Source organism: Schistocerca piceifrons, chromosome 7 (genome assembly GCF_021461385.2).
Source record: "Schistocerca piceifrons isolate TAMUIC-IGC-003096 chromosome 7, iqSchPice1.1, whole genome shotgun sequence".
Taxonomy (NCBI): Eukaryota; Metazoa; Arthropoda; class Insecta; order Orthoptera; family Acrididae; genus Schistocerca; species Schistocerca piceifrons.
In genome coordinates, this window is record NC_060144.1 from 432,715,946 (window position 1) to 432,737,541 (window position 21,596).

At 39.2% G+C, this 21,596-nt stretch overlaps 1 protein-coding gene across 2 annotated transcripts in view; it reads left to right on the forward strand.

Moving 5' to 3' along the window:
* Nucleotides 1-21,596, forward strand: part of LOC124805181 (myosin heavy chain, clone 203-like) — a 259,196-nt gene that overhangs the window by 193,005 nt on the left and 44,595 nt on the right. For both annotated transcript variants that reach the window (XM_047265671.1, XM_047265672.1), the window contains one exon: nucleotides 18,205-18,339. In XM_047265671.1, coding sequence (XP_047121627.1) covers nucleotides 18,205-18,339 — 135 coding nt within the window. The remainder of the gene's footprint in view (nucleotides 1-18,204; nucleotides 18,340-21,596) is intronic.

Sequence of the window (21,596 nt, forward strand, 5' to 3'; positions counted from 1 at the left end):
ACCTACTTCAGCTATTGCCTTTGATATGTTGTCCTTTCAGCAGTGCTTTTACATTCCATTCTATCATCACTATTTCACCTCACCTGTGGTACCACACATGGAAGGTCTAGAGAAAATACCTCAAATTAATGACTATTTATTCTTATCTCTTACAAAGTGTCAACATGAGACATGTTAGTCTAAACATAATTTTCAATACAACAACTATGTAACTATTTGACAATGGTTTAATTTCTATTAGATCATGCAGATATAAATTTCTAACTAATGTGGTTGTCCAGAAATAAGTTTCAGTGGAGATGGCTACTTATTCTGCCATATATTATGTAGCTGTATTTGAATGGCTTTTATTAATATTGGAGATAGGATAGTAAATATTTTTTTGCTGACATATAGTTCAAAATTTGAAATATCGGTATACCAATATTATGAAAAGGAAAGTTGCTGCTCATCATATAGCGGAGATGCTGAGTTGCAGATAGGCACAACAAAAAGACTCTCACAATCGAAGCTTTAATTGTGAGAGTCTTTTTGTTGTGTCTGTCTGCGACTCAGCATCTCCACTATATGGTGAGTAGCAACTTTCATTTTCATAATATTGTGACATTCTGTCCTGGATTTTCCATTGTTTGAAATATCAGTATACATTATTTATTATAGTGTGCCACTATTTTATTTGTTTTCTTACAAAAGCATGAATTACCCATCTTGACAACTAACTAGATCATAAAATCATTGTTCCTTTGCACTTCAGTGGTGTTCACCAACACCATACTTTTCTCATTTTCACTTGCAACATAAATACATACAGATACAAATAGGGCAACGCGTGCAAAAATAATGACATCATTCAAAAATTAGCACTTAAGCTACTTCATATTCCACAAACCTTTCAACTCACTTTACAAAAATCTCTCTCAACTAAGTGTCACCCCCCCCCCCCCTTTTTCAAACATAAACTTCAACATCTATTAATCCCTTTAATCACCTCAATAAATACACAAAAATGCCTCCATGCTCCATAACTTCACTACACATCATTACTCTCAGCATATAAATCATCTTCACATTTAATATTATTCATATAAACAAGAAGCTCCTCATCTACATGTCATTTTGCACAGTTTTCATACTTACCACAACCATCAGCTGTTATCTTATTCCACTCTTTGATGACTTATGAAACAAATTTACAAGATTACATAGAATTCTCTACTAATACTGATTGGCTTCATTCAAAATTTAGGTAGATGTTTCCTTCAGATCTGGCATTTATCTCAATTATTTCTGGCACTACTGTTTTTATGATCTGACTTTGAACTAATACAAAAATGGTGGATTCTATAATATTTCAATTACTACCCTAGCATTGATTTCATTATAGTATGATGAATGTACTACACGTTTTATTGAACTGTTCATAAATGAAGTATTTGGACAATCACTGCTTAGTCTACTTCATAATTTTTAGAATTTTCATAAACTACAGATAGGAAAGAGGGAAGAGGAATGAAACTTGAAATAAGAAAGAAAGTCTCACCCAGCTGGGAGTATACTGCTGTCACCTGGTATACCAGCAAAAGAGTTGCTGGTTCCCAACACGTACTTTGATTTTCCTCTGTTATCTGTCCTACATATGTTAAGGAATTTCCAGTGTAAAACATCTTTTAGCATTGCATCTTAATAGGTCTTGGACCAGCATTTCTTCAAAAATCTTCTGTCAAATTCATTGTATACAGTGAACATTCCTTTTAACCATTCAGTAAAACCATTGGGTGCAATACTTCTTTTGGTTATATTTCTTCCCTGCACTGCCTGGATGTACCCATTATTACTAGTTGATACTAGTGACACTATCTTCCCCCACTATCAAAGATTCACTATTAATCTTTCCACAAATTTCTTCAGTTTTATTGTCTTATTCCTGTATACCTTCTTGCAAATGGTTGATCTGTTGCTTGATTTGCAGATCATTGTCTGTCCCTGTCTTGTTATTTCTTCCCTTAACTCCGCAGCTAGTTAAGGTTCCTCCGTTTTGCATTCTTGTGACATCTCTGTTATATCTCTAATCTGTTGGTCATAACATGTCTCATCTTCTTGAATCTTCCCTTCTAGTCCACCTTCAGCTCCCCTAGTACCTTCTTCAGATTTTGTTGTTATCTTTTTGTTCTCATCCTACAAATATCTTATTGCAGTTGGTCCATGCTCTGGTGCAATTTGTTATCTCTTTCATCAAAGTTTCCCTTCAGTTGTTCCTGGAATACTGTCAGATTTTATTGTAATATCTTCTCTATACTGTCTTTGGTTTCCTTATCTTCCCATGCCCTCTTCTCTTCATTTTCTCATAATATCTTTGCCTTTTCTTGTAATATCTTCTCAACATTTACTTTTGTTTTCTCATGCTTTCTTCTCATGATCTCTTTGTCTTTTCTTGTAACATGTTTGCTACTGCAGTAAAAGTGATATGCGAATTGAATTGTGTAGTCTGTCCTTCTCTGGAGACTACAGCTTTCACAGTTTAGTACCGATTATTGTTTAAGCCAAAGAACAAGTCCTAGGCATGGTAGCCAAGATGAAATGCTCCTAATTAATATTATTTCAATTTTTATTAAACAAAATAGCAGCTTAGCTTTAATTTTGATGTGGCCGTGACCTAGCAGATAAATGCTAATTGTTTTTGGCTGATTTGGGAGTCATTTCTAATCAGAATGTGTCTGCTCAACAATGTTCAGCACAATGATAAAGGGTTCCTGCAATAACCAATGCCAAGATGTTTTAGACTGTTTGCCTAATATATTCTGTTTAGACATAATATGAGGCAGAAACTAATTATGCCTCATACCTTTCATTATGGTTAAACTTATCACAGGTCAATATTTTTGGCATTATGTCACATTATGTCAGCACACACAATTCTCACTGCAATCCAGTGTGGGGCCAGCACATTTTATGCAAACACAAGTATTGAACGCACTGTAAAATTTAAAGCACTTGTCAGAGATATCATGTTTTTCTGGGGGTTAACCCAAAGTGGTGTGAAACACTCATCTGGCACGACACAATGCATAGCTCACAGCTCAGCCCAGACTCGATGGACTCCCAAACTCGGCTAACTCCCCAATTCAACTGACTCCCCAATTCAACTAACCAACACTTTATATTCACTTAGGCTAGCAGTGCTTTGTTTACTGTCGACCTGTGTGAGGCAAAAAAGTGTTTTATCATTGTGTAAGGGATCACACCTCTTACAATGTCCAACTCTTTAAAGACAATATTATTAAAAGGATAGATTGCTACTCACCATACAGTGGAGATGCTGAGCTGCAGACAGGCACAACTAAAAGACTACTAATCGTGAGCTTTCAGCCAGGAGGCCTTCTTCTGAAATAGACAACATACACACACACTCATTCATGCAAACAAAGCTCATACATACATGACCACTGTCTCTGGTTGCCAGGGCCAGACTCATTATTCCATCCTGGATTTTTCATTATTCAACTCTTTAAAGAGTTTTCAACAAGAGTTTCTGGAACGGACATCTCATATTATCCTTATCACACACTTCTGTGCCACACACTTTCTTCCTTAATGACAAGTTACACTAGAATATAATCCCATAAGACATTATTGAATCAAAATAGGAAACATAAGTAAATTTTTTTACATTTTCATATTCAAAATATATTATCTGCAGTGCAAAACCTGTAGAGCTTAGACATTTAAGAAGACCTGTAACATGATTTCTAGTTCAAGATATCACCAATACAGGCATCTAGGAACGTAGAATATTCTCTTTCATCTTATGATTTACTTTCATGCATTATCTGTGATATGTGGACAAGCCTTGTGCAGTCCATAATTTCATCTGTTGTGTTTTACCTAAGTTTGGCAACAGTTCATTTGTAAAGTTCAGTGAAAGTTCATTTGCAGAGAACCAGTTTGTGGGGACATCTACTGTGATAGACTTCGCTGACATGTAATAAGTGAACTATCTGTGACTTGACCAAAGATGACAGTGTATTCTTAGCTTCCAAGTGGAACAGATGTGAATCTTTCACTGTGTAAATATTCGGCAATAAATCATTATTATCATTCTGTAACAGGACACACCTGAATTATATTGTACTCACACCACCCTGTCTCCTACATTGGTGATTTGGAATGACTGTGAATTATACCGAATATGTGCCAAACTGCATACTATGCTATGACAATGCAATCTAGTAACCGCTGCATGCCAAAATTCAAACACCATGCCGACTTTGACAGACCGTTTCTGACTCTGACATCACTGTGCCTGATTGGAGCAATGAACTTTGTCCAACATCAACAAATCCCATTCCTTTGCCATCCGCATTGTGCCTGGACCCACACAGAATGCTGCTGAGCATGCCGTGCTCTCATCTGGGCAGAACATTGCCAACTGAGTTGTGCCTTCGGAGACGTAACGAGTGACTGACACACCAGGGCCCAACCCCTTCCACCAGCATCATGCAATATGTATTGTCATCACTGCCTAGCACAGTAACCTCCACCCGGCCAAAACAAATGACCACGTGGTGTCCATACATGCCCCATGTGCCACCACATCTGCACATGAGCAGTTCAGTGACACTGTGCATGATTGTCATCAGTCTTATGACTCTTTGATAGTGTCTGCAGCAAGTTCATCTGTTCAGGAAGATTATTCCAGTTGCCTCAGTGCTTTGCATGGCAGTGAATCTTCTCTCACTCCACCGCTATGACTGCTGCTGGACTTCACATCTCCAACTGTGCATATGAATGTTATCTTCTCATCGACTTGGATTCTAACTGGTGTTATGTGGGGCTTCCTCCTGTGCTGGTCCCACTTCCATGAGCTGTATTGTCAACTGTCCCCCCTGCACCCTTTCCTCTGATGATTCACCACTCAACAGACCCAAGTTCTGACGTCAACTATTGCTCGATGGCTCAATGGCAAAGGACGAGCCTACTGCATTGCAACTGCAAGAGGCTACCAGTTCAGCGATTGCAGTGGCCCGATCTGTGACCCAGATCCTACAGTGCTCATTGTCTCACTGCCTCAGATGGATATTCTCTGTTAAGGACATCGTAAAACCAGACCTAGTGATGGACTTATTATGCCAATTCCACCTCTCCTCAGTTGTCCGACATGCTGCGCCCATTTACTTTGAAATGGGCCACTCCATCCTAGGACCATTCAGCCTGGCACCTCCTCCCCTATCTGGTACATTGACTTTTCAAGACAAACAACAGGAAGACAATTGTACATCTGTTGACAATGTCAAGCAATGTGCTTCCCCAGCAAACATGCTCCCACAACATAATACTGATATATCTCCTCGTGCTCTGCGAGCAGCTCACAGCCTTGACACACAACTGTTACCTAGGTGTGTGGGAGTGTACAAAAGGCCCTGGTCCCATTGAATGGCTATGCCTAAATGACGTCTGCCCACACCCAACCTGTGCTGTACTCAACACCCACACTGTCACAAAAACCCGTAGCACACATATCAACACACTGTACCCTGCCTTGCACACAGCTATCCTGCTGCTGACATAATTGGCTGTACTCCACACTGTTGCCATGTCACTTCCAGATGACTCATGACCACACAGCTCAACCGCCACCCACTGCCAATCTTCGCACAACACTAATCATACTTGCTACATTCACCGGCTTCCACATTTGACTACAACACACCTACCACAGGTTGACAATGTTCTGGGTCACCATATTCATGGCATATTAAAGGAATTGAACACAACATGTCTTTTCATCTACCTTCAACTGTACAGTTTGTCTCCATCCATCACTTACGTCTTTGACACATTTTCCCGACATGAGTTCAACACAAAAATGCTAGACTCTGTGATAACATCTACATCTACACTGACTTCAACCAAGATCCAAAACACATTGGTACGCTTTGTTCCTGCCTCTGCATGACCCCCTCTCTGGCACAGATGGCCATTGTGCAAACACACACTTCAAAGTTTGCTCAGGCTTATAAATTACCAGGTCGGTTCAACTGCATTTCCTGCTCAACAAATGACCTCACTTTGACCAGATCAAAGTCTCTCTGGTACATGTGACCTTCACATGCCAACATCAGCACCACTGCCATCCTGCCCTCGTCTCTTCGGTCATACCACTGGCATCTTGTGTGGAAAAACCGGATACTTCCCATGTCAGCTACAACCATACTACCTATTCAGCACTCATACTGTGGCTACCACAACTTTGAGAAATGACTAGTCACGTATTGCAAAAGTGCCAGCCTTGGCATGAGTGTCATGTGCATCTGCACAGCCTCACTTTGAGAAAAAATCCAGTTGTGTCTCCAGTTGTTTGATGACTGGCCATGTGAATCTGTGCAGCATCACTTTGGGAAATGATCTGATTGTGTCTCATGAAAGTGCCCACTATTCAGTCAGTCATTCACACCAGTAGCCACTGCTGAAGCAGTCATCGTTACCACTTTCGTCATCCTTTCAGTGGGGTGGGGGTGGGGGTGGGGAGGGGGGTTGTTCTGTGGGGACATCCACTGTGACCTACGATCTACATCGCTGACATAGGATAAGTGGAATATCTGTGACTTGACCAAAGATGATGGTGCATTCACAGCTTCAAAGTGGAACAGATATGTATCTTCCACTGTGTAAATATTTATGCAGTAAAGTATTACTGTTGTTCCACACCATGTCATACCTCAGTTATATCATACCTGCACCATACAACTTCCATAAGTTATTAATTTTAAAGGACATTTTATGTACATTTTCAAGTGATGGTGTTCCTGTATTAGACCACAGTCATTGATGTAATATAAATCTCGAAAGTAGTAAAAATAATAACTCATCATATAGTTGAGACCCTGGAGATACTAAAAGGTATCAGATAGATTATATAATGGTAAGACAGAGATTTAGGAACCAGGTTTTAAATTGTAAGACATTTCCAGGGGCAGATGTGGACTCTGACCACAATCTATTGGTTATGACCTGTAGATTAAAACTGAAGAAACTGCAAAATGGTGGGAATTTAAGGAGATGGGACCTGGATAAACTGAAAGAACCAGAGGTTGTACAGAGTTTCAGGGAAAGCATAAGGGAACAATTGACAGGAATGGGGGAAAGAAATACAGTAGAAGAAGAATGGGTAGCTTTGAGGGATGAAGTAGTGAAGACAGCAGAGGATCAAGTAGGTAAAAAGATGAGGGCTAGTAGATATCCTTTGGTAACAGAAGAAATATTGAATTTAATTGATGAAAGGAGAAAATATAAAAATGCAGTAAATGAAGCAGGCAAAAAGGAATACAAACGTCTCAAAAATGAGATCAACAGGAAGTGCAAAATGGCTAAGCAGGTATGGCTAGAGGACAAATGTAAGGATGTAGAGGCTTATCTCACTAGGGGTAAGATAGATACTGCCTACAGGAAAATTAAAGAGACCTTTGGAGATAAGAGAACCACTTGCATGAACATCAAGAGCTCAGATGGAAACCCAGTTCTAAGCAAAGAAGGGAAAGCAGAAAGGTGGAAGGAGTATATAGAGGGTCTATACAAGGGCGATGTACTTGAGGACAATATTATGGAAATGGAAGAGGATGTAGATGAAGATGAAATGGGAGATATGATACTGTGTGAAGAGTTTGACAGAGCACTGAAAGACCTGAGTCGAAACAAAGCTCTGGCAGTAGACAACATTCCATTGGAACTACTGACAGCCTTGGGAGAGCCAGTTCTGACAAAACTCTAATATCTGGTGAGCAAGATGTATTAGACAGGAGAAATACCCTCAGACTTCAAGAAGAATATAATAATTCCAATCCCAAAGAAAGCAGGTGTTGACAGATGTGAAAATTACCGAACAATCAGTTTAATAAGCCACAGCTGCAAAATACTAACACGAATTCTTTACAGACGAATGGAAAAACTAGTAGAAGCCGACCTCGGGGAAGATCAGTTTGGATTCCGTAGAAACACTGGAACACGTGAGGCAATACTGACCTTACGACTTATCTTAGAAGAAAGATTAAGGAAAGGCAAACCTACGTTTCTAGCATTTGTAGACTTAGAGAAAGCATTTGACAATGTTGACTGGAATACTCTCTTAAATTCTAAAGGTGGCAGGGGTAAAATACAGAGAGCGAAAGGATATTTACAATTTGTACAGAAACCAAATGGCAGTTATAAGAGTCGAGGGACATGAAAGGGAAGCAGTGGTTGGGAAGGGAGTAAGACAGGGTTGTAGCCTCTCCCCGATGTTATTCAATCTGTATATTGAGCAAGCAGTGAAGGAAACAAAAGAAAAATTCGGAGTAGGTATTAAAATCCATGGAGAAGAAATAAAAACTTTGGGGTTTGCCAATGACATTGTAATTCTGTCAGAGACAGCAAAGGACTTGGAAGGGCAGTTGAATGGAATGGACAGTGTCTTGAAAGGAGGATATAAGATGAACATCAACAAAAGCAAAATGAGGATAATGGAATGTAGTTGAATTAAGTCAGATGATGCTGAGGGAATTAGATTAGGAAATGAGACACTTAAAGTAGTAAAGGAGTTTTGCTATTTGGGGAGCAAAATAACTGATGATGGTCGATTTAGAGAGGATATAAAACGTAGACTGGCAATGGCAAGGAAAGCGTTTCTGAAGAAGAGAAATTTGTTAACATCGAGTATAGATGTAAGTGTCAGGAGGTCATTTCTGAAAGTATTTGTATGGAGTGTAGCCATGTATGGAAGTGAAACATGGACGATAAATAGTTTGGACAAGAAGAGAATAGAAGCTTTCGAAATGTGGTGCTACAGAAGAATGCTGAAGATTAGATGGGTAGATCACATAACTAATGAGGAAGTATTGAATAGGATTGGGGAGAAGAGACGTTTGTGGCACAACTTGACCAGAAGAAGGAATCAGTTGGTAGGACATGTTCTGAGGCATCAAGGGATCACCAATTTAGTATTGGAGGGCAGCGTGGAGGGTAAAAATCGTAGAGGGAGACCAAGAGATGAATACACTAAGCAGATTCAGAAGGATGTAGGTTGCAGTAGGTACTGGGAGATGAAGAGGCTTGCACAGGATAGAGTAGCATGGAGAGCTGCATCAAACCAGTCTCAGGACTGAAGACCACAACAACAACAACATAGTTGAGACACTGACAGACACATAAATAAGACCAAGAATGTTTCCAACTTTCATGTGAATCCTTCTTCAAAGCTTTAAACAGACATGTGTGTGTGTTTTCTATAGCTATGAAGAAGGTTTCATCCTAAACCAATCAAAATTCTCAGTACCAGTATTGTTTTTGTGTCAATCAATCACTTAGTGCCTCAACCCTAAACAGCAAGTTGTTACTTTCACTCCTTCCATTACTTGCACTCTGCATTCTTTTATTTGGACAGGATCAAGACTTCTTACAAGCAAGATATCTAATACTATAATATTTGAGCTTCTGTCTAAGAATATTGTGAACCCGAAACAAATGCTTTTGACAAGTCACAGTAAATATCAGTTGACAGTATGTGTCATTTAATGTTTTTATTTTCCAGTCTGTAAATTGAAAAATCCAAATTAAGACTGAGAAGTGTTTTATCATGGGCTAAGAGTGTAGTTGTTCTTATGTATCAGAACATAGTCTTTTCCACTATCTTTGTAAAGGTCATAAACAATGTGCTAATGTTACTAGCATTCTTGTAAAGCAGTCTGACAGTAATACGATGGTCATTCCATAAGTAATTCCCCACATTTTTTTAAAAAAGCCATTAATATACATAGACAAATGTCCTTGTTGGTGCTTCACATTTGATGTTTGTCCTGTGCGCCGGTGAAGTTTTGAACCATTCTGGGAGATGGCAGACCCATAGTACAGTGTCAAAATGGCACCTACATACAACTCACATTACAAGCAGTGTGTTTTTATTGAATTCTTATGTGCAGAAAAGAAACCATGGTGAACATCCATAAATGTTTGTGTGCAGTGTATGGTGATGCCGCAGTTGATAGAAGTACAGTTGGGTGATGGGTAAAGAAAGTTACAACCTCAGGAAATGCAGAAACGGAGGTTCATGATCAGCCACACTCGGTATGTCCTGTCACAGCCGCTGCTCCAGATATGCTACATAGTGCGGATGCCATTATTCATGCTGACTGGTGCATCACAACTGGACAATTGACTCTACAGTTGTCGGTCAGCATTGGAAGTGCATCTGCGATAATGCACACCACACACAAGTCTGAGAACCCAGGAACACATCGCCAAATTGGGTTGGACATCATTGCCTCATCCACCCTACAGTCCAGACCTGGCACCCTTGGACTTCCATCTGTTTGGGCTGCTTGAAGATTCTCTAACAGGGAACACACTTTGAAGATGATGAGAATGTCAGTCATGCAGTGAAAACATGGCTACACGTACAGGACAAGAGCTTTTACCGGCAAGGAATACATGCTCTTCCTCAAAATTGGCATATGGCCATGGAACATGATGGAGACTACGTAGAAAAATATGACATGGACAAGACATATTAATGTATATTGTCACCAAATTCTGACTCTAAACAATAAATATATTCTGAGAAAAAAAATGTGGGCATTAGTTATTGAATGACCCTTGTATATTTCAGTCTATCCAGAAATATACCCTCAGATAATAATGTATTGCATGTGTGATTGAGAACATTTTATATATGCAAAGATCAAGATTTTAGTAATCTACACGAGATATTATCAGCTCTTTGAGAGTTTTCACTTTTGAAGGAGTTAGTTTGTCCTCAGTTTTTCTGGCAGAGCATGCAATAATGATGATTTGGCTATTTTGTGGCTTTGGCATTGCTTCTTGTGTGTATTCTACTGCTTTATCTTGCAACCTACTGTCATGAAGTGATTATTATACTTTGATTAAAGTTACTTTGTAATTGACATTTCAGTTAGTCAAGAGGTAGAATCCCACTACCATCCAATTGTAGTCCTTCCTTGAGCATCACATGCTCTTCAAGTGGCCTTTTTTGTAGGTACATGTAGCACATCATAAAGTATACCTGGCTGTTAAATGCTTTCAACATGGTCTCCCACCACTGCGATCTGTGAATGACAGAATAATTTTAATTAGAGTATTATATATTGGCTACCTGATTGCTGCTGTTTATAATTTAGCTGTTTGCTAACAAAGCCTTAATTTTCCTTAGGTAATTTCCCATTTTTTGTCAATATAAATTGCCTGACAAAAAAGTGAAGTACCCAGAAGACATGATCAGGTGTCAATGTAACTTCATACATGTATACACCATTGTCGGGTATGTAAATAATTAGAGTCGCAGTTCTTTGTAACAGGCAAATGTTCACAAAAGTGCATTAATGTTGCCTGGCCTGTTAGAGTATATAAGGAGTGTGAAAAATGTCAAATGCTGAGTGATCACTGTGAAGAACACAGAGATGGCACGTACTCTTGTGAGAGCACTGTCAGTGCCTGACAGAGTTTGAAAGGGGCCTCATTGTGGGCCTACATAGGGGAAAGCATGTAATATACACATTTGTGGGCCATTTGAATGTGACAGTAACCCAGTGTTGGACTAAATAGGTTTGTGAGGGGAGGAATACCTGTTATTAAGGTTCCAGTTGATCTCATCTAACCACCACAAGGGAGGATTGAGGCATTGTGTTGCACCAAACCCACTGTATCCCCTTCGCATCTGTGTGTGCCGTCTGAACACAAATAAGGGACATACTGCTATAATCTGTGTTATCTCAGAACTTTGATTGGAGACGAGCAACAGCTGGTCTAGGGAATTAGCATTCCACACATGGGCTGTCATTAACGCAACAACACAAACAGCCACATTTGGAGTGGTGCTGTGACTGGGAGACATGGGCTTCTGATGAGATGCAACACATTGTGTTCAACAATGAATCATGGTTCGACACTACACTGGATGACAATTATCAATTAGTATATCAACGATCTGGGGCAGGACCCATTCTTCCAGTGTTTTGGAGAGGCACAGTGGTCTTACATTAGTAGACTAACAAGTAATGAAGGATAAAATAAAAAGGCTACAGAGAGAGTAGCACAATTAAAATATTTGGGAACAACTTGGAGGTCATCTCCATCCCAAAGCTAGTATCCGGAATATTTATTTATTTATTCACACATCAAGTTCCATAGGACCAAATTGAGGGACAAGGTCATGGAATATGTCAGTACATGAAATTACAACATAAAAGTACTAACAGATAAAAATAAAATGTTTATGAACCCAAAAAAAGTTAAACCATGAATTTAAGTAAACACAATCAACAATATTAAATAAGAATCAGCTTAAGTTTTCAAGGAACTCCTCAACTGAATAGAAGGATTGACCCATGAGGAAACTCTTCAGTTTTGATTTGAAAGCATGTGGATTACTGCTAAGATTTTTGAATTATTGTGGTAGCTTATTGAAAATGGATGCAGCAGTATACTGCACACCTTTCTGCACAAGAGTTAAGGAAGTCCAATCCAAATGCAGGTTGGATTTCTGCCAAGTATTAACTGAGTGAAAGCTTCTTCTCCTTGGGAATAAACTGATATTGTTAACAAGGAACAACCATAAAGAATATATATATTGAGAGGCCAGTGTCAAAATACCCAGACTAGTGAACAGGCGTCGACAAGAAGTTCACGAACTTATACCACTTATTGCCCGAACCGCCCATTTCTGAGCCAAAAATATCCTTTCAGAATGGGAAGAGTTACCCCAAAATATAATACCATATGACAAGCGAATGAAAATAATGAAAGTAGACTAATTTTCATGTCGAATGATCACTTACTTCAGATACTGTTCGAATAGTAAAAATGGCAGCATTAAGTCTCTGAGCAAGATCCTCAACATGGGCATTCCACGGCAGTTTACTATCTATCTGAACACCTAGAAATTTGAACTATTCAGTTTCACTAATCATATGCCCACTCCATGAAATTAAAATGTCGATTTTTGTTGAATTGTGTGTTAGAAACTGTAAAAACTGAGTCTCACTGTGATTTAGTGTTAGTTTATTTTCTACAAGCCATGAACATAAGTCGTGAAATGCACTATTTGAAACAGAGCCATTGCTGCACACAACATCCTTTACTACCAAGCTAGTGTCATCAGCAAAGAGAAATATTTTAGCGTTACCCGTAATACTAGAGGGCATATCATATATATAAATAAGGAACAGGAGTGGCCCCAGCACTGATCCCTGGGGCACCCCCCATTTTGACCATACCCCACTCAGACTCAACATCACAACCGTTCTCAACACTATGAATAATGACTTTTTGCTGTCTGTTGTTAAAGTAAGAGATGAACCAAATTGTGAACTACTCACCGTATTCTGTAATGGTCCAACTTCTGGGGCAATATTTCATGATCAACACAGTCAAACGCCTTAGTTAAATCAAAAAATTGTTTAACTCATCCAGTATCTCAAAAAGAAAGGAGAATGTAGCATTTTCAGTTGTTAAACAACTTATAAGCCGATCTACACATTCAATATCTAATTATATTATATAAAATGATCACTTATCCTTACATACACAGCCTTTTCAATAATTTTAGCAAACACTGATGGCATAGAAATAGGTCTGAAATTGTCTACAGTATCCCTTTCTCCTTTTTATAAAGTGGCTTTACTACTGAGTACTTTAATCGTTCAGGAAACTGACTATTCCTAAAGGAAAAATTACAAATATGGTTGAGCACAGGGCTAACATGTGCAGCACAGTAATTTAATATTCTGCTAGGCACTCTTTCATATTTATGAGAGTCCTTAGTCTTCAGTGATTTAATTATTGACTCAATCTCCCCCTTTTCTATGTCACAGAGGAGTATTTCAGACATCAATCTTGGAAAGCCATTTTCCAGGAGAGTTATATGATTCCCCGTAGAAACTAAATTTTTATTTAATTTGTTTGATTTACCCCCCCCCCCCCCCCCCCCCCCCCCCCCCGTCCATGAACCATGGACCTTGCCGTTGGTGGGGAGGCTTGCGTGCCTCAGCGATACAGATAGCTGTACCGTAGGTGCAACCACAACGGAGGGGTATCTGTTGAGAGGCCAGACAAACGTGTGGTTCCTGAAGAGGGGCAGCAGCCTTTTCAGTAGTTGCAAGGGCAACAGTCTGGATGATTGACTGATCTGGCCTTGTAACAATAACCAAAACGGCCTTGCTGTGCTGGTACTGCGAACGGCTGAAAGCAAGGGGAAACTACAGCCGTAATTTTTCCCGAGGGCATGCAGCTTTACTGTATGATTAAATGATGATGGCGTCGTCTTGGGTAAAATATTCCGGAGGTAAAATAGTCCCCCATTCGGATCTCCGGGCGGGGACTAATCAAGAGGATGTCGTTATCAGGAGAAAGAAAACTGGCGTTCTACGGATCGGAGCATGGAATGTCAGATCCCTTAATCAGGCAGGTAGGTTAGAAAATTTAAAAAGGGAAATAGAGAGGCTAAAGTTACATATAGTTGGAATTAGTGAAGTTCGGTGGCAGGAGGAACAAGACTTCTGGTCATGTGACTACAGGGTTATAAACACCAAATCAAATAGGGGTAATGCAGGAGTAGGTTTAATAATGAATAGGAAAATAGGAATGCGGGTAAGCTATTACAAACAACATAGTGAACGCATTATTGTGGCCAAGATAGATACGAAGCCCACACCTACTACAGTAGTACAAGTTTATATTCCAACTAGCTCTGCAGATGACGAAGAAATTGAAGAAATGTATGATGAAATAAAAGCAATTATTCAGATAGTGAAGGGAGACGAAAATTTAATAGTCATGGGTGACTGGAATTCGAGTGTAGGAAAAGGGAGAGAAGGAAACGTAGTAGGTGAATATGGATTGGGGCTAAGAAATGAAAGAGGAAGACGCCTGGTAGAATTTTGCACAGAGCACAACATAATCATAGCTAACACTTGGTTTAAGTATCATGAAAGAAGGTTGTATACATGGAAGAACCCTGGAGATACTAAAAGGTATCAGATAGATTATATAATGGTAAGACAGAGATTTAGGAACCAGGTTTTAAATTGTAAGACATTTCCAGGGGCAGATGTGGACTCTGACCAAAATCTATTGGTTATGACCTGTAGATTAAAACTGAAGAAACTGCAAAAAGGTGGGAATTTAAGGAGGTGGGACCTGGATAAACTGAAAGAACCAGAGGTTGTACAGAGGTTCAGGGAAAGCATAAGGGAACAATTGACAGGAATGGGGGAAAGAAATACAGAAGAAGAAGAATGGGTAGCTTTGAGGGATGAAGTAGTGAAGGCAGCAGAGGATCAAGTAGGTAAAAGGATGAGGGCTAGTAGAAATCCTTGGGTAACAGAAGAAATATTGAATTTAATTGATGAAAGGAGAAAATATAAAAATGCAATAAATGAAGCAGGCAAAAAGGAATACAAACGCCTCAAAAATTATATCGACAGGAAGTGCAAAATGGCTAAGCAGGGATGGCTAGAGGACAAATGTAAGGATGTAGAGGCTTATCTCACTAGGGGTAAGATAGATACTGCCTACAGGAAAATTAAAAAGACCTTTGGAGATAAGAGAACCACTTGTATGAATATCAAGAGCTCAGATGGAAACCCAGTTCTAAGCAAAGAAGGGAAAGCAGAAAGGTGGAAGGAGTATATAGAGGGTCTATACAAGGGCGATGTACTTGAGGACAATATTATGGAAATGGAAGAGGATGTAGATGAAGATGAAATGGGAGATGCGATACTGCGTGAAGAATTTGACAGAGCACTGAAAGACTTGAGTCGAAACAAGGCCCCGGAAGTAGACAACATTCCATTGGAACTACTGACGGCCTTGGGAGAGCCAGTCCTGACAAAACTCTACCATCTGGTGAGCAAGATGTATGAAACAGGCGAAATACCCTCAGACTTCAAGAAGAATATAATAATTCCAATCCCAAAGAAAGCAGGTGTTGACAGATGTGAAAATTACCGAACAGTCAGTTTAATAAGCCACAGCTGCAAAATACTAACACGAATTCTTTACAGACGAATGGAAAAACTAGTAGAAGCCGACCTCGGGGAAGATCAGTTTGGATTCCGTAGAAACACTGGAACACGTGAGGCAATACTGACCTTACGACTTATCTTAGAAGAAAGATTAAGGAAAGGCAAACCTACGTTTCTAGCATTTGTAGACTTAGAGAAAGCGTTTGACAATGTTGACTGGAATACTCTCTTTCAAATTCTAAAGGTGGCAGGGGTAAAATACAGGGAGCGAAAGGCTATTTACAATTTGTACAGAAACCAGATGGCAGTTTAAGAGTCGAGGGGCATGAAAGGGAAGCAGTGGTTGGGAAGGGAGTAAGACAGGGTTGTAGCCTCTCCCCGATGTTATTCAATCTGTATATTGAGCAAGCAGTAAAGGAAACAAAAGAAAAATTCGGAGTAGGTATTAAAATCCATGGAGAAGAAATAAGAACTTTGAGGTTCGCCGATGACATTGTAATTCTGTCAGAGACAGCAAAGGACTTGGAAGAGCAGTTGAATGGAATGGACAGTGTCTTGAAAGGAGGATATAAGATGAACATCAACAAAAGCAAAACGAGGATAATGGAATGTAGTCGAATCAAGTCAGATGATGCTGAGGGAATTAGATTAGGAAATGAGACACTTAAAGTAGTAAAGGAGTTTTGCTATTTGGGGAGCAAAATAACAGATGATGGTCGATTTAGAGAGGATATAAAATGTACACTGGCAATGGCAAGGAAAGCGTTTCTGAAGAAGAGAAATTAGTTAACATCGAGTCTAGATGTAAGTGTCAGGAGGTCATTTCTGAAAGTATTTGTATGGAGTGTAGCCATGTATGGAAGTGAAACATGGACGATAAATAATTTGGACAAGAAGAGAATAGAAGCTTTCGAAATGTGGTGCTACAGAAGAATGCTGAAGATTAGATGGGTAGATCACATAACTAATGAGGAAGTATTGAATAGGATTGGGGAGAAGAGAAGTTTGTGGCACAACTTGACCGTAAGAAGGGATCGGTTGGTAGGTTATGTTCTGAGGCATCAAGGGATCACCAATTTAGTATTGGAGGGCAGCGTGGAGGGTAAAAATCGTAGAGGGAGACCAGGAGATGAATACACTAAGCAGATTCAGAAGGGTGTAGGTTGCAGTAGGTACTGGGAGATGAAGAGGCTTGCACAGGATAGAGTAGCATGGAGAGCTGCATCAAACCAGTCTCAGGACTGAAGACCACAACAACAACAACCAGCAATGCTCAGAAAATGATTGTTAAATACTGTACATATATCTGATTTATCAATAACAGAAATATTTATTCTATGAACTGACTATATCGTCGACCTTTTGTGTTGCTGACCAGATACTTCCTTCACAACTGACCATAGGGTTTTAATTTTATCCTGTGGATAAGCTATTCTATTTGCATACCGCATACTCTTTGCCTTCCTAAGTACCTTATAATACTGTTTGTAATGGGATACTGTAGCTTGATTGTGACTACTTCTGACAATTTGATATAATTCCTGCTATGTTGTACACGATATCCTTATCCCACTAGTCAGCCACCCAGGCTGCCTTTTACTGCTAGTACCGTGTTTAGAGCATTCTGACGGAAGGCAGCTCTCAAAGAGCATGAGAAATGTGTTAAGGAAACCATTATATTTGTTGTCATGTTGTCAGCACTAGAAACATCCTGCCACTCTTGTTCCTAGATGAGATTTGAAAAACTCTCTATTACTATTCAATTACCTTCCCTACATGTTTTGTAATTGTATGTGACATTTGTTTGAGTATAAAACCCTTTTGGTGTTAAAACTGTACTACTTGTCAGCCAGCTTGCCTCAAGAGATGATACAATGGCTTTATAACATGTTTTCCAATGAAATCAGTGCATGCATCCAGGCCAGAGGGGATGCAACATCATACTGATATGTGGGCTCATTCTGCCACAATCTTTGTGAAAGTGCCTCAATTGTGTAATCAGAGATGTGACATGACATACCATCTCAGCCAATGAAGTCTTATTTCATTTCCTTCTCCCCTTCTGGGCATTTCACTTTTTTTCCCTGTTAGTGAGTATTTAATTTTATTACCTGAATTATTTATGTCAGACACAGTACAAACGATTTTTTATTGGTTTTGTTAAAATATGAAATCTGTCCTACTTATCTGTTTGTTGTAGGATATGCAGTCTTGCATGGAAGAATACAAGCAATCATATGTTAGTAGACTAACCACTAATGAAGAAGAAAATAAAAAGGCCACAGAGAGGGTAGCACGGTTAGAGAAAGACAACAATCAATTGGCAATGGAAAAGGTATGGGAATTTTAAGCATAATTCTGTGTGCTGTGTGTTGTGTATGAGATGTGATCAAGAACTAACATGAAATTTTTAGTTTCACGGGCTTTATATACCCGATTTTCAATTGTTTTTATCTTGTTGGTAATCATGTTCCTAATGATGATTGCATTTCCAGCTGTTTTGAATGTTTAGTTTATTGTTGTCAGTCAAAAAAGTTGTATGTGTTTTCAAGTGCTCAGCAAATTTTTACTTTTGTAAAAGATGGATCAAAGAATTTGCATTAAATTTTGCTTGAAAAATGGAATAAAGTGTAGCACCACATTCAAAATATTTTAGTGAATCTACTGTGAGTATGATGAGTTTACAAGTGGTATAAACATTTAGAAAAGGATTAAAAAGATGTTAAAGATGATGACTACCTTGGACACCCTAGCACATCAGTCACTGATGAAAAACTGGAAGAAGTAAAGAAAATGGTTATGGAAAATCACCAAATCACTTTAGAGAGGCTGCTGATGAAGTTGGCATATCCTGTGGCTCGTGCCAAGCAGTCTTTTCTGGTGTTTTGGGCATGAAACAAGTAGCAGCAAAGTTTCTTCCAAAACTGTTGACTTTTGACCAAAAACAAAGTTGCGTAGACATTGCCGAGAAATTGTTGAATGAAGTTGACAACAATCCCTAATGTCTAAAGAACATTATAACACGTGTTGAAACATGGGTATATGGGTATGCCATTGGATCCAAGGCTCAATCATCCCAATGCAATCTGCCTGAAGAGTCAAAACTGAAAAAAATTCAACAAGTTTGATTAAATGTGAAGGGTCTTCTCACTGTTTTCTTTGATTATGATGGGATAGTTCATCATGAGTTCCTGCCTTGTGGTCGTACAGTCAATAAGGAATACTTCCTGGAAGCTATGTTCTGTTTGCATGAAGCAATTGAAAGAAATTGACCAAAATTTTGGCAAAAAAACTCGTGCAAATAGCATCATGATAACGTTCCCACTCACACCTCAATACTTGTCCATGATTTTTTGGCAAAAAACAAAACCATTATGTTGCCTCAGCCACTGTATTTGCTGGACATGGGCTCATAAGACTTCTTTCTATTCTCGAGGCTGAAGAGAACCATGAAAGAATGTTCCTTTGCCACCGTTGATGAGATAAAAACAGAATTGCTAAAGGAGCTGAACACCATAACAAAACATGAGCTCCAGAAGCGCTTCCAAGAGTGGAAAAAGCACTGGCACAAGTGTATTCTGTCTGAGGATGATAACTTTGAAGGGAAAAAAGTTGATGTTGATGAATAAACAAAGATTCTTTTCGGAAAACAAAAGTTATTGTAATAGTGAGTTGAACTTACACAAACACAAACACACACACACACACACGCACACACTCACACACACACACACACACACACACACACACACAAATATGAGGGCTGGATAGAAAGTAGTGAGAACTATTATTTTTCTCTGAAGTGACTTTATTGACAGAGATACTTATAGTTACACACCTTCAATAAAATTGCCTCTGTTATTTGCAGCTTTTTGTCAAATGTCCAGAAGGCATAACATACCTTCTGCATGTCTACTTCTGTTGAAGTCCTGTATTCTCAGCGCCCTTTGACATGGATAATGTCTTCTCTGCTGTTGTAACATATCCCTCTCAGTGGTTCGTTCACTTTGGCAAAGAGATGGTTATTGCAGGGAGTCATGTTGGGTGAATATGATGGAAGTTCTAGACTCTTCCATTGTCAGCAAGAGGTCCTGGTAAATGATGGGGTTTCATGAAATGTCCTAACTTTCACCTGAGTGCTGGACAAAGGTGGTGTTACAGGAATGTGCAGTAGTAGGCAGTGTCTCTCATCATCCTTGGTGGTACAGCATGATGCATCATTACCCCATCAATGTCATACACCACAATGAACATCATCTTCACAGCACTTGGTGTAATGCACATTTTCTGTGGATGGGGAGAACCAGGACCCTTCATTCACTGGATATGCATTTCAAGTTTGGTTCATATGAGCGTGTCCAGGTTTAATTGATAATGACAATGTGTTGAAGAAAGTCATTACCTTCCCTTTGGCACTGACCCTGAAATCCCGTGTGACGGCATAGAGGTGCCATAGTTGCACCTCGGACAACATTATGCAATTCTGCAGTACACCAGAATGTCTTACAGAATGTGGAGCACAGTTTTGTGGCATACTCCGACTTATGCTGCTAACTCGTGCACAGTGCAGCAGCAATCAGCATCCAACAAGGAAGCAAGGAGTTGAACTATATTGTCCTTCATGTGGAGTTGCCCTGAATGGGATGATCTTTCACAGCATCACTGTGTAATCTGATTGCTTTAACTCATTGTGCAACTGTGCTGTATGCAATGCTGCATCACCACATGCTTCATGCAGTCCCTGGAAACATTATTGCGTGCTCTGACATTGTGCCACTTCAATTTTGAGTCAAGAACATTGCTCTATCTTTGTTAGCATAATGTTGCACTATTCTTGTGATGTTCAGCAGTCTACACACTGCAGTAGATTGACAGACTACCATCCCCACTCACTGTAATAACTCATTTCACAAACCTTCATTGTGTCTTTTAGATTAGATTTGCTTTAATTCCAATTGATTTGTAGTGAGGAGGTCCTCCAGGATGTAAAGCATGTCAGAAAAACAATAATGCATGACAAATATTTACAACTCAAGCAAATAAGTTAACGTACTTTCCACAGGTCCCAAGTGGAATGAGCGTCTCTTTTTTTTATTTAATGAACACTATATGAAAGGATAAATTTACAACACTCATTTACTAAGATCACATTAATGCACTGAATTTAAAATTAAAAAAAAAAATGTTTTATTTATTTATAAGGAAATAAACATATAATAGAACTTAGAACTTCTACAATACTTATTTACAATGGACACATTACTGCACTGAAATGGTGATGAAATTAGGTCGTACTTTATATACATGCATCTAAAAACAAAGATGATGTGACTTACCAAATGAAAGCACTGGCATGTTGATAGACACACAAACAAACACAAACATACACACAAAATTCAAGCTTTCGCAACCAACGGTTGCTTCATCAGGAAAGAGGAAAGGAGAGGGAAAGACGAAAGGATGTGGGTTTTAAGGGAGAGGGTAAGGAGTCATTCCAATCCCGGGAGCGGAAAGACTTACCTTAGGGGGAAAAAAGGACAGGTATACACTCGCACACACACACATATCCATCCGCACATACACAGACACAAG